This window comes from Metopolophium dirhodum, chromosome 1 (assembly GCF_019925205.1).
Source record: "Metopolophium dirhodum isolate CAU chromosome 1, ASM1992520v1, whole genome shotgun sequence".
Lineage (NCBI taxonomy): Eukaryota > Metazoa > Arthropoda > Insecta > Hemiptera > Aphididae > Metopolophium > Metopolophium dirhodum.
In genome coordinates this window covers 71175122-71189937 of record NC_083560.1, presented here as the reverse complement: position 1 = coordinate 71189937, position 14816 = coordinate 71175122, and the positions used below count along the sequence as shown (strand labels likewise).

The 14816-nt window shown below is 25.6% G+C and overlaps 2 protein-coding genes and 1 pseudogene across 3 annotated transcripts; 1 reads left to right on the top strand and 2 right to left on the bottom strand.

Annotated features, from left to right (window-relative positions):
• Positions 1-240: 240 nt before the first annotated feature.
• Positions 241-5422, bottom strand: LOC132941268 (uncharacterized; annotated as a pseudogene).
• Positions 5423-6122: 700 nt separating this feature from the next.
• On the top strand, positions 6123-8716 carry LOC132935098 (transmembrane protein 222). Of its 2 annotated transcripts, none has more exons than XM_061001556.1 (4): positions 6123-6327; positions 6755-6989; positions 7649-7779; positions 7856-8716. In XM_061001556.1, the coding sequence occupies exons 1-4, from the start codon at positions 6257-6259 to the stop codon at positions 7941-7943; spliced, it is 525 nt and encodes a 174-aa protein (XP_060857539.1). In that variant the 5' UTR covers positions 6123-6256; the 3' UTR covers positions 7944-8716. The 2 variants fall into 2 exon arrangements, with proteins under 2 accessions (XP_060857539.1, XP_060857540.1); XM_061001557.1 differs by having other exon boundaries at positions 6126-6327; positions 6779-6989.
• Positions 8717-11112: 2396 nt separating this feature from the next.
• Positions 11113-13673, bottom strand: LOC132935099 (uncharacterized). The gene is made up of 4 exons (XM_061001558.1): positions 13225-13673; positions 13070-13163; positions 12072-12416; positions 11113-11886 (listed from the first exon to the last, which is right to left on the bottom strand). Exons 3-4 carry the CDS (start codon positions 12411-12413, stop codon positions 11779-11781), a joined length of 450 nt encoding a protein of 149 aa, XP_060857541.1. The 5' UTR covers positions 12414-12416; positions 13070-13163; positions 13225-13673; the 3' UTR covers positions 11113-11778.
• Between the last annotated feature and the right edge of the window lie 1143 nt (positions 13674-14816).

Sequence of the window (14816 nt, the reverse complement as noted above, 5' to 3'; positions counted from 1 at the left end):
ACCAACTAGATTCACATTCCTATCAGAAAAGTTACTATTGAAGAAAATCCAAGCACTTTTACTGTCCTAAAAGGTGATGACAGACACAAAAAAAAAAAAAAAAAAACACACATCATTGTAAAATCAATACATTCATCGCTTCGCTCAGAATCTAAAACTATCCAAAATATTTTTGATCAAGGATATGCTTGTATATACTTGATAAAAATATATTCAAAGAGTATATTAAGGATTATAATATCAGCACCCGGTTGGGAAAAATGGTTTTCCTGGTACTTGGTTTATGTTACGAATTCCAAATTTTCGGTTACGAATGGTTACTAATCGGTTACTAAAGTATGGAACCAAATTCGAAGAAAATAGTTTAGGTTGTGGTGCTAGTGTAATGTAATTTATTTTTTGTAATTTTATAATATTAATTCAACTTAGCGGCTAACGTATTAATAATAAGTAATAACAGTATAAATAGAATATAAAATATTTACACTGACAAACCGTCTTTGCTCAGAATAGTTTTTCGTATACAATGAAATTCTATATACATATGAAATTCTTGATACGCCAAGAACGTTAATGGTTGTAGTTGGGCTTGGATTTATATTATGTAGGTACTAAGAAATCACGAAATATGTTATTAAATATGCGTTTATTCACTAAAAATGAATAAATATACGGTAAAATATGCTCGTGAAAGGTGAAAACCATCTTTTAAAATAATCATTATTTCAATTATAAATAATTAGGTATAAACCAAGTTATTCAGTAATATGTTTATTTATTCAATTATTATTTTGAATTTATCGTTATAAATCTAGTTTAGTGCACCCACGAATTTTTCAATTTTTTTTTTCAGGTATAGCCAGTTATAAGAACGATGGAGCAAAAATGCATTTAATCATTAGTTTTTATGGTATAGTCTTACGAAGTTCATGATTTTCGGTGTTTTATGCACACGTACAACGCTTTTAGGTATATTACGAAGTATCAATTTTTTTTTAAACCTAGGTATAAATCAACGTTTTAAAAATAGTGTAAAAATAATTCTGATACCCACTCTATGGTGGTTTTACATAACAAGTCAAGAGATGTTGTTGATTTTAATTGTCCGAGCGAGCGCAGCGATTGAGGGACCACGCCGAGGCGTGTATATGAAAATACAAAAAATTACAATTAGCTATAACTTTAAAATAAATCTGACCGTCAAATTCAGACTTCCCAGTTGTTTTTAGCACGGTTAACTACGTGGTTACGTTAAGAGAAAAAAAAATGAAAAAAAGGTTGTTCAGTAAAAGTGTAAAACCATAGACTTATTAACTCTTAAAAATAGTTAATAGGTCTATGAGTAAAACAGAAAAGTTGCAAACGGGTGGTACTTTTTTACTAATGTTTTTCCTTCTTATACCTAACTGTTAAGCTATAGTAATTTAAGTACCTATTGGAATCTAAGTAAAAAAATAAATAAATAAAATATACCTAACATTTGGTTTTATACATTTAAAATTGTATTCAAAATCTTTATTGGCAAAAAACATACAAAAATGTTTAAATGATAAATGATAAGCATATACAATATTATATATATATGTACTATAGTATAATAAGTAATATGTCAACCACAGCACTTATATTCCATTAATTAATATCAATTTTTACTCCTAGTAATCATAGACTATAAAATTAATGATTGATAAATAATAAAATAATCATCATTAATATTTGTGTTCAAAAAAAATGTCCATGTTTCACGTATATAGTGAAATATTTCATACTTAAAACACTTTAATATACCAAAGGATGTTTTATTATTATATAAGAATATAAGATGATATCATATTATATTATTTTCTTATTTAGTACCTAATACGGTTTATTGATCTCATTTTTTCTAAAAACGTCAAATATGTTATATAATAGTGGCCTATTACATAATATTATCGTTATTAACTTATAAGTCGATACCGACGTACAGTTGAGATGTATAAATAGCCCTTGTGGCGCAATTAGGTGGCTATACGTTAGCGATACGTCCGTTTAGATTCCTTCTTATTTTTTTGAGGACAATATCTAGTACCGACACAAATTAACAAAATAAAACATTTTATCAATTTTATTTTGTAATATTTGTATTGTTCACGTTTCGGTAAGCACCAAGTGGAAAGTACCTGAGGTTTATTATATATTTTAGAATAAACGAGCAAATAACTTCAGAAGACAAGTAATATTACCATAGTCCATAATATACCATTAATACACACCACTGAGCACTGACACTAAATATATAGACACAATCGTCAAGGCGACGCGCAATATCGTCCATTATGTTCCATACAGTTGACAGAGAGACACTTATCAGTTAGGTACCTATCACTCATTATTATTATTCGCATTTAATGTGGCTTTACACTAAACTTTTATTTCCTGTGTAAATAAGTTGTTATGAAAAATCTTTTTTTTACATTTTCAAGCCTTAGATATTAAAATTAAAAATTGTATGAACTTTTAATTACAAAATAATTTGAATTTTATTAAAACTTAACACTTCAAAGTTCAAACGCTTATAAAAAATATTGGGACTATTTTATATTTTACTATTTTTACTATTTTATATTTTCATTATTTTATAATTGCTGTGCAAATTACGCACAACTTAAAAGGAACCTTGAATTAATTTATGAAGATTTTTGACTGAAAAAAATTATAAAAAAGGTAGAAAACTAGTGTTGTGTAAAAATGTAAAATATATTCCCGTTTTTCCTTATTATATATTATCTAAGTTTATTATTTTACTTATTAATTTAAATCCTTGACAAAAACACTCATAAGTTTGACCTTTTGTTAAAATGAGTGTCTGCCCCTGCAGAACTTGGGCACATAACAAATGTAATTGAATGATTCAAAGGATCACATGCACTAATTGTGCTTTCAATAAATATTATTTTTCCTCTTTTATTTGATGAGCCCTTCTCATAATGGGTGTTATAACAATTACTGAAAATGGATTTTCTTTGAATAAAACAGTAACACCATTTTTACTATATATTTCTTGTTCATCTTTTGGTTTCTATATTGAAATAAAAATAATATAACTACATTAATTATATTATGTTAACCTTACTATATTTGTATTGCCTGTATCAAATATTATGTGTACTGTGTAGGTGGTACTATTATTTATTGCAATATTTAAATATTTACCTCAATTAATCCATCACCACTACATGGACCTAATTTCAAACATGCCAATTACGAACAGTACTATAATAACATGGATTAATGCCTCCATTAGCAAAATTTTCCAATGTAAATTCCTCTTTTAACTCCAATAATTGTTCATGATACCTTTGAGATTATGCTATACTCATTCTACTATCAAAGTACCTATACTTATTCAACATATTTTTTACATCATCATCAACCGGAATGAATCTTAGAATTTCAGCAGATTTTATATTATAGGTATGATAATTATATATTTCAATAGAATATACTAAACCTTTCTGTAAATATAAAAATGTATTATTAACTAATATATGTGTTATTATTTTTAAATTTATATTTTAGATTCTGAGTGAAACGATAAATGTATTAATTTTACAATGATGTGTGTTTTTTTTTTGTGCCTGTCATCACATTTTAGGACAGTAAAAGTGCTTGGATTTTCTTCAACAGTATCTTTTCTGTTAGAAAAGTGAATCTAGTTGGTACTCTGGGGGGGTCAAAAGTTAACATTTCCCAGTAGTTTTCAAAAGCGCCGTGAAAAACAAAAGAAAAATTAAGCAAAAACGGGATTTTCGAGAAAATCGATTTTGATTTAACTCTAAAATAAATGAACGTATATACATGAAATTTTCACTGGTTGCTTATATTTGCAATTTCTATACATTAAATAAATAAAATACATGTAAAATTTTAAAAACATTTTGATTTGTTTTGAACTGTTTAGGAACATTTTCAGTTTGCAATTGTATTAGTATATTTTTCTATGGATGTCAATTAAACTTTATTTGTTGGTTAAAAAAGCTTGAAAATTTAATACAAGGCTCCTACTATATTGTTACAATGATATTTGAAAAATATTAAAAATCCTTAGTCACAATTTTTATTTATAAGCATTTAAGTTCAAATCTTGACAAAATACGGAAAAATCACGAAAATTAGCAAATTATTTTGAGTTGACAATTCATAAAATGTTTTCTTTTTTAATCTAAGATTTGAAAATGTAATACAAGATTATCCATAAGTTTGTTTACTTTTATCAAAAAAAAAAAATGTCTACAAGAAAGTCAAATTAAATATTTAAGAGCGTTTGAAATTCATATTTTTACAACATTTAATATTCACTCGATTTCTCATGTAACGATTTTTTTATTTTGTTGTAATTAAAAAACGTATGACTGTAGATACTTGAACATTTCACTGAATGTTTATATTAGCATTTTCTATACACAACAAAATGTATAAAATAATTTGATTTTTTTTGAGCTGTTTGCGGACATTGTCAGTTTTAAATTTTTTTAGTTTTTTTTTCTTTAAAGATGAATAAAATTTTATTTGTTAGGTAAAAGAGCGTGGAAATTTAATACAAGGCTCCATATATATCGTTCCGATAGCAATTAAAAAATATTAAAAATACATAGGCACAATTTTTTTTAATAAGCATTTAAAGTTCAAATTTTGACAACATTTTTGCTCAAAATCGTTTTTTTTATATACAATGCTATTATATCATTGAATTGAAATTTAACACCATCCATTACAGTGACCCACTTATAACCTACTGTACAGCAGAGCGACATCCTCTTACCCACCTTTTTATTTTTTATTTCCAAATATGTTATATGTATTATTAAATAATACAATGAATTTGACGTTAGTATTAAATGTTGTTAATTAATAAATCACATCATCATTGATTGACAAATGTACATATTGTGCAAATATTTAATATAATATAATATATCATATAAATAACAGTGTAATACCATAGGGGGGGGGGCTGTATTGTTTGTTAATAAATAATAAACACCAATTTAAGGTAATTATTTAATACATTTATTTTTATTAGTCAGACATAATATAAATTCTTTATGTTTTTAAAGCTTACAATAGTGTTATGGCTTAATTTTACAATGACTTAACTTTTGTATTAATTTTTATTTTACAAATATAACATCGTATACACAAAAATAAAAAAAACACGTCATTGTAAAATCAATACATTCATCGTTCCACTCAGAAGCTAAAATGTCATAAATCATTGTACAATTTTAATTACATTTGTATGTAGTAACATACAGTTTATTAATGTATCGGTTCTGTAATGCCCCCTCCCCAAATCATACATATACAGTTCTACGTTATAGTAATTTGATTATTTATTTTATTTGAATATATACAATCTGTAATAATTTACAATGGGCATATGGGATGGAATACAATTGGCCAGCAGTAACACTCGACGGAATTTATTTATTTAATAATTAATTGAATATGTTATTGTTGTTTTATTTGTAACATAATATAATATTAATAAAATATACACAAGTCACTAGTCAGTCTTGTTATTTATTAAGATATTGTTACGTTGCTGAACAATTTCACTAATTTGAATAATAAATTTAATTTATCTGGCTTAAAAATTATGAATAAATGTGTACATTAGTTTTGTAAAATAATGAGTTTTGAGTACCTACCTAGTACCTACCTAGGTATATAATATTATGTATAATCAGGTATTATAATACAATAAATTATATATAAAGGATCTCTACTTCGTGTACTAACATTTTGTGCAAGATAAGTAAGATAATATTATATTTTATATCAATGTTTGTACGTGTATACTGTATAATATTTTTTTTGCTATTAACACCGTTTATTATTGAATAAATAGTACCCAATATAAATATTATTTACTTTGTTACGTTAATACGTCTTGTTCGTGGTCCGTGTACCACGATTTTCGTTAAGGTACACCCATAAATGTAAAATTAGGAGGTGGGTACCATAGACTTATATAAGTCTATGAGATAAACCATAGAGTCTTAAACTTTACGAGATAAACACAATAATAAATTAAGTATAATGATAATTGATAAGCAAATAAATTAATGTGATAAGTGATAACGTTTGTTGTTCTTGTTGCATTTTGTCAGGATACCATAAATCATAAAATATGTAGTCATGTACCTACTCATGATTTGATGAATTGACTTTGATTTGTATTAAATTAGAAGGTAATTTGTTATAATAAAAAATGGATGTTGATGAACATTATACCCGTCGTTATCCGTACAGTGTGGTTTGGACTCCGATACCATTTATAAGGTGAGTTTTCCTTTGGGCTTTGATGATTTTAACTTACGTATGCTATAGGGCATGATTTATTCAACAAATGTATTTTAAATTATTCTTCATTATGAATAATATATGAATACATTTAAATAAAATATTAATTATTAACTTTTACAAAAGTTTACATTTTATGTACTAAATACTAGGTACATATTATGATAACAACTATAAAACTTACTTTGTCATATTAGTATTTTACATACTATATTGTTAATTATTAAACAATATAAATATAAATTTATATAATATTATTATAACTGACAACCATAAAAGTGTCACTATTATAATCAATGATTAAGAGTTGTGACTGATAGTCAAGTATGCTTATACATTGTTTAACATTTTAGCTGACAGGTTAATTTAACCTATAACTTGTTGATGTAATAACAATTTTTAACAGGAATGTTGTTTGTCCGATTTGTAGTTGGTTATTTCCATTGATTGGTCATATGGGAATCACTACATCAACTGGGGTAATACGAGATTTTTCTGGATCATTTTATGTTGCTGAAGATGATATGGCCTTTGGATATCCTACTAAGTACTGGCAGTTGGATATAGGAACTATAATTGGTGGTTCTAAAGCATGGGATAAAGCTGTTAATGAAGCATCCATTGAATATTTCAATAGAATGGTAATATTAATAATAAGTTGATATAACTTTAATGTTGTTATTTTTTTATTTTGTTTGTTACATAACTAGAGCGCGAATTTATGTGTATTAAAAACCAACCAAATATGTGCTAAAAAATCTTAAATATGCATAAATATATGCCTTTATGTTCAAATATGCACTCAAAAATGATCAAAAAATATATTTAATTTCTGAATATTTAATTAAAATAATAAATTTAAAATTATGGAACACTAGTAAAAATACTTTTTTTTAAATTATTTGTGTCTTGTAGGTAGTTTTAATCAATAATAAAAAATAGGAATCAATTAATATCAAAAATGAGTATAAAAAATAACAAAAAACCGCTGAAATATCCACTAGAAGATGAAATATGCAATCAAAATTGTAAAATAAGCCCTTAAAATAAAAAAAATAACTGGTAATTATCGAAATATGCAAAATATGCACCATAAAAGTTTCATAGTTTAAATAGTTGTTATAAAACAAATCCTGTGCTCGCTTAGCATATCATACGATCAACCAGAATAAATATGCAAATGCATACAAATCCGCGATATACATTATACGTAACTATAATTGAAATTTTAAATGTTTATTCTATTTTATTACATATAAATTGAAAGTTTAAACTAACTAATAATGATCATTTATTTTAGCACAACCTACTATGTGATAACTGTCATTCCCATGTTGGCATGGCGTTGTCATTAATGAATTACAGTAAAAGCAAAAATTGGAATATGGTTAAATTAGCTTTGTACACTTTTATTTTTGGGAAATATGTGAGGTAAAATTATTATAATCAATCATTTTCATTTACTATGTATAAAAAAGATGATAATTAAAATAATTTGTACTTCTAGTTGCAGTGCATGGCTTAAGACATGGGGCCCATTCATCATTTTTGTGTTTGTGTGTTTTGGACTTTATTCATATGGAAAATATTTCTAATACAGTTTACTTTGCGAGGTAACTTTTTATATTTTTTAAAGAATTCATTAAACGATAAAATTGTATTATAACAATCTTGTAAGTAATGTTATTACATTTTTTAATGTATATTTTATAAACAATATTTTATACAGTATGATACAAAATAATACCTTAAAATATATTTTATACTTTATTAAATGCAAAATCAATTATTTTAAGAATTTATCATTATTTTATATAATCAATTGATAAAATGTGTAATCTATATATTTGTATTTAATATTTATAATCACTGAATACTTTTAAAAAGCTATCTTATGTGTTATCCGAAATTGTAACATAACATATTAGATCAATAATATCATCTATATTATATAATATGTTTGTATATTTTTTATTGTTATTGAATATTATTTATCAGATCAAATGTACCTTGTGTCTTATTTTTTTTCATAAATTTATTTTGTATATTAGCACTTTAATCATTTTTAATTATATTGAAATTAATGCATATAAAGGTCTCTTACATACTTATATAGCCAATATGTCAAAAAGTAACTACTTACAATTACCATTTTTATATTCAGTAATGGGATTACACAAATATACCTATAAAACTTAGGGTTAAGTTTACTGGGTTACTGATTATAAATTTAACTTTAAATTAAATGTACACACAGTTATGTAAATAGCAAATATTTATATGAAAATTGCAAATTATAGTAACAGAAAAAATTGATTTTTAGTACCTATTAAATGTACAACATAATAAAGACATTTTTTGTACATTATCCACACTGTATTTATTTCTAATTTATTATTGTTACAAACTTAAATTTTAGCATTCTACTATAACATTGGAACTTTCCTACGTTACTGACTACCCTTTTTTTCTTTGAACGTATGTAGTTTAGCTTAATGAAAACGATAGTAAAGTCTGAATTTGGTGGTCAGACTTAGTTTTGAAGTTATAGTTAATTGAAGTTAACAGTATTTTTTTTATATGAGTTACACATTTAAGAAGAAGCTACACAGACATTTGCTGTCCTCGTCTTATAAGTGTACAACATAGCAAATTGTATGTTCAGCAGATAGCATTAGCTCCGTTAGTTTAAAAATTATAGTGAATTTACCTATTATATAATGTAAAGTTAAGATTATTATCTAGAGCATTTCAGAGGCTATGTGTTATATTTTAATTTTAAAGCGAGTTCCGAGTATTTTAAGATGTACAAACAATTTACAATTTTAAAATGCACATTACTAGCTTTAAAATTAAAATATAATAAAAAGCCTATGAGATAATGATCTTACCTTTAAATTTTTTAAAAGGTCAATTGACTCTAATTTTTTAACTAACTGAGCTAAACTTGATTTGCTTAGCATAAAAATTGGCTATACTACACACTTGTAAGACTGAAACAACAAATGTCTGTGTAGCGTCCTGTTAAGTTATTACTACTATAGTTGAATTGTTACACAGTGAAAACATTATTAATATTTCAGCCCAATATACGAAGATTGAAACTCGCCTAAGAAATATATTATTAGTAATAATGTATTAATTTTTTTTGTTTTTGTCAATGTTAGGGAAGTAAAGATTCAAATTTTACTAAGATTACTGCAACAACTTTTATATTGGTAGCATATATCTCAATATTATTATTTTATTTTACTTTTATTTGTCATGTGATGATGATAAATGTATATATTATATAATAAAACCTATATTTTAATCAACAATTTTAGGATTTTTTATTACAAAAATTAACATCTAAGCATTTTTTTTTCATTTTTTAATAACAAATTATTTTTATTATTTTAAATTTGTCTGTTTTTATATTTATTTCAAAAAAATGCACCAGAATAAATATCTTTATAATTAAATATTTTTGGAAGACAAAATTATTGTTTTTTTTTTTTAAACTAAATAATTGAATGCTCATACGTCAAACTTTATCGAATTCGCCATTGTTTTCTAATTAAAAGAAAAAAACATTAAACTATAAGTATTTGTTTTTAAAAAGTTTACAAACCTAACCTACTTTAGTAGTATGATTCTATTTCAATTTGATATTGTTATTACAAATATTCAATCCAAACTAAACACCTAATAGATTGGTATTAATTCATAGTTAAACATCAAATTCAATACAATTTAAATTTTTAATTACTATTTATTTCAGATATAAATGCTATTAGGCTTTTGACAATATAATAATCACAAAGCCACTTATAATAAATGTAATAAGTTAGAAATTAACCATGAATTATTTAATAACTATAAAATATAAATACTACCAATTACAATAATAAAATATTAATACAAGAAAAGCTATAAATGGTGTTTATCACACTCCTTAATAGACTATTTTAATAACATTATTGAATTATCCTTGTAAAATGTAAAGAAATTACAACAATAAATATAATTTAAAAGTTCAGTTCAAATTAGATATAAAAATTAAATAGTACAGACTGTAGTTGATTTGGGTTTAATTACAATATGCATGATTTGGAAGGGTTAAAATTCCTGAAATTTAAAAATCCAGAATTCAGGGATCCTGTTTATTCAAAAGTCACAAATACCTACTAACTGGTGTTTTAATTTTAATAACAAAATAATAATAGAGATAATGATAAAGAAAACAAACTACTTTGATAATAATTTATTTTTTATATATAAACTATTTTTCATTTTTTTACGAGAGTACCAATTTAGGTAACCTAATATAACCTTAGTATGAAATCAAATAAAAATAAATATTTATACATGAATGAGTTTGAAATATTTATAGAAATAAATCCTTATTAATCTTTATTGTACATTGTTTGTTTAAATTAACAAATAAACTATAATATTACAATTATTATTTGATTTAAAATGGAAGTTACTAAAAATAATTAATTTTATATTTTCGAAAACTACAATTAATGAGTATATAATCAACCTAAATATATGTATAAATAACATAAATAGAATAATTAACAAATAATAATTATTGTAACTATGATATTTTTACACTCATTAATTAAGGGCTTAGAAGTTGATGACCTTAAAACTATTAAAAAATGCAAATATGACCTAAAAATAATAAGAAATGACTGAAAAAAATATATAAATTACAAAAAGGTATAAATCATAACATAAATCGTTTAAATCACAACTGAAAGTAGATATTTTTGATGATGTAGTTATAAAGCTTTGATTGTTTTTTAAATTGTTACACTCTATAGTGTTTATATGTTTTATACGTGAAATATATTGTTCAATAGTGAATTTTTTTTATGGTTTGATCGACAGGAAACCATAAGATAAGCTAAGCGATTGGGTTTATTATTAAATGTTAGTACCTACATATTATTTGATAAACGATGAAAGATATGAATTTAATTAATATTGGGTGTTTAATAAACTAGTTTTTTTTCTTTAAACTAGTGCGAAATAAGGAATATTGACTAAAAATATTGGAAAATTACTTAAAAAGTAAAAAAATCCAAAATAAAATAAATAAAAATTAGTTTTTTAGATTCACATACTATTGAAACACGTTTTTAGTTAGGAGAACATTGTCTACAAAGTTCCAAAAAAATAAAAAAAATAATGCATCAACTTCCGAGCCCAATTCATTATTATAGAAATAAAATTCCTTGATATTATTTTCATCAAGTCCATTATATAGAATAGATTGTCTATTCAATTAAATAGAAAATGTAAAATATACCAATGATTGATTCAGTGGGAAAGTTGAGAATATAAATTTTACATATTATTTTCTAACATTACATTTTTAGTTATTATACTATAGTAACTTTTCATTCCAAGCCGATGATAAACAAATGTTGCTTATGTCTAGTGAAATAATTTAAAACAAATGCAATGAAACCAATGATTATCACTATCATCTAACAATACAGTATTACCATCGTCTTTATGTCCATTTCTCACCAATTTGGAATGCTACAAAACAATTTTTAATTTTGATTAATGAGTATTATCAATTATTGTACAACGAAATACTATTAGACATAAGTAGTTTAAGAAGCATAATCATTTTTAATTTTACTTACAAAGTAATGCATACTAATTTGAAGTTTATTATATACAGTGGTATTTTAAGAAGCATACATTGAAGTATCGCTCACCAGTCTTTTATCATTGGAAAAATCATAATTGTACGCATCTGATTCAATCAATTTTTTTACAGATAATAATTGTCTTTTTGTATTGTCTAAATTATAACTATAGTTTTTAGTAGTCATAATAATTTGGCTGGATAAAACGAATGGTATACTGTCCAGCATACTAGTAGGTTTTAAATCAGGAACATTTGGTTTTGCTGGTTGTAAATCATAAAGTAATTGAGGCTTTGTGGGTAAGGTATTCACAGGTTCTGGATTAACTGCTGTTGGAACAGATGGTGTGTCTTTTGTATCAACAATCTGATCAGCCGATTGTTTAGAAACTCCAAATAACCAGGATGCCATAGTCTAAAAATTATAAAAATAATAGCATACATTTAATATGAAGCAAAACCATCACATTTGATTTTTTTTATTTACTTATAAGATCTGATTTAATCAAGTAGTGTACTAGTATCACAATTCAATAATAATTAAATTTATTGTTGATATCATTTTTTCATAACTATTTAATTAATGTATACAAAATTGAAATATAGAAAAAGGCTACCTAAATTAATTGTACCTTTTTTAAAAGATACATTAATGTAATTTAAATAGTATAGAATCAAGATCTAACATGTGAAATACAAAAAGTGATTTATCATGGCTTGTATTGTGATAAAGATGCATATTATATTTTACATAAAGGTAATACATCAGTAATTTAGTTGTTGACATTAACTTTTAAGACCAATTTTTAAGCATAATATATAGGTATCTATTGCTTAATACATCATAAAAAATAATAAAGTGCTTAATAATAAAGTTTGGTAAATGTAGCATATTGTACATTGAACATACACAAAATGTGTCAGTACTTCAGGCACTCGCTTCAACAATAGTTGATACTAACAATTATCATGTTGTACAAGTGACATCAACAAACTGTCCCTAATAAACATCTCACACTTGTCCGTTGTGTTAATAGGTTTATAAATTGATTTTGATGTTCAACTTACTTTTAAAGGTGTAGCGGTGTACTTTGATAATATATCGTAGAGCGTTGACGATGAAGGTATTCAGAGAAATGTCGAACTCTGTTGACTATGTCCACTATAGTATCAAATATCGATTTAATAAAATACACCAGCTGATTGAATTATATTTTACTCACCTAAAAGGTATCCACACAATCCACAAGCATAAAACAATGCATCCAACTTGGATTAATGTAGCACTAATGCAGTGTACTCGGTACCGCATACACAGCAGCTGTGTATAGTGTTCTATTGATCTGTAATGTGTGCTCGTAGTTCGTGACTATAGTGGTGTAAGCAGTGCGCCCTACAAAGTACAAACAGACCAACGGTAAAAACTTCGAATAATAATTATTAATCACACGATTAGACGAATGCTGGATAATATTATTATCACAATGTTGACTGTTCCCCTCGATCATACCACGACAATAGTACTATCTTTAATCATATACAAGGTGTATTGGTTGTATATATTATTATATTACAGCCACGATTTAAGATATAGATAAGTATATCTTAAATCGTAATTACAGCATGACTAAATAAATTAATAATTAGGGTTCAATCTAACAAGACCCCAAACAACGAAATCCGCTCTCCGGTTTCTATCTCACAAAATGAAAATGATTTTTTGTGGGGCTGTTCACACCGACATTTTTCTGAATTCAAATTGTTGAACCACTTGGGTGTGATATCAGTTAATACATTTCTAAAAAAGGTAGATAAGTGAATGTCGCTCTGCTGTACGGTAGGTTACAAGTGGGTCACTGTAATGGATGGTGTTAAATTTGAATTCAATGATATAATATCATTGTATAAGAAAAACGATTCTGAGCGAAAACGATAAGTCAGCCTATGATTGTTTTGTTATTATAGTTATTGCTTGGGGGACGGCGTGGCCGAGTGGACTTAGGGGTCGGTTGCAAAGCGCACCGTCGCCGGTTTGAACCTCGATCCGGGCGGCACTTCTCTCCGGGCAGACATCTGTCTAGAGAGAGGCTGCCGTCCCCCGACCGGGCATGGCAGATACCTATGGATGCCCAAATCAAAAATTCTGACAAAAAAAACACACACGGGTAAAGAAATCTACAGTACCATCCCCCACAGTATCACAGGCTAATGATCTTAGTAGTAACATAAACCATAAGCCTTAATCCTAAAAAAGGTGGATAAGTGGATGTCGCTCTGCTGTACAGTAGGTTACAAGTAAGTCACTATACTGGATGGTGTTAAATTTGAATTCAATGATATAATATCATTGTATAAGACAAACGGTCACTCAGTCTATGATATTACCAAGTATATTTGATGATATTATTGTGAATAAAGTAATTTATATATAACCTATTTACGTGGAGCCTTGTTTTAAATTTTAATCCTTAGCCATAAAAGTTAAACATTTTATACATTTTTAACCACAAAATAATTAATAAATTATAAATTTGATAAATGTTGTCAAAATTTGAACTTTAAATGCTTATAAAAAAAAATTGTGCCTATGTATTTTTAATATTTTTTAACTTCTATTAGAATGATATATCAGGAGCCTTATATTAAATTTTCACGCTTTTTTACCTAGCAAATAAAATTTTATTGATATTTATAGAAAAAAAAATTAAAAAAATTGAAAACTGACAACGTCCGTAAACAGCTCAAAAAGAGTCAAAATTTTATTGTGTATAGAAAATGCTAATATAAACATTCAGTGAAATTTTCAAGTATCTTC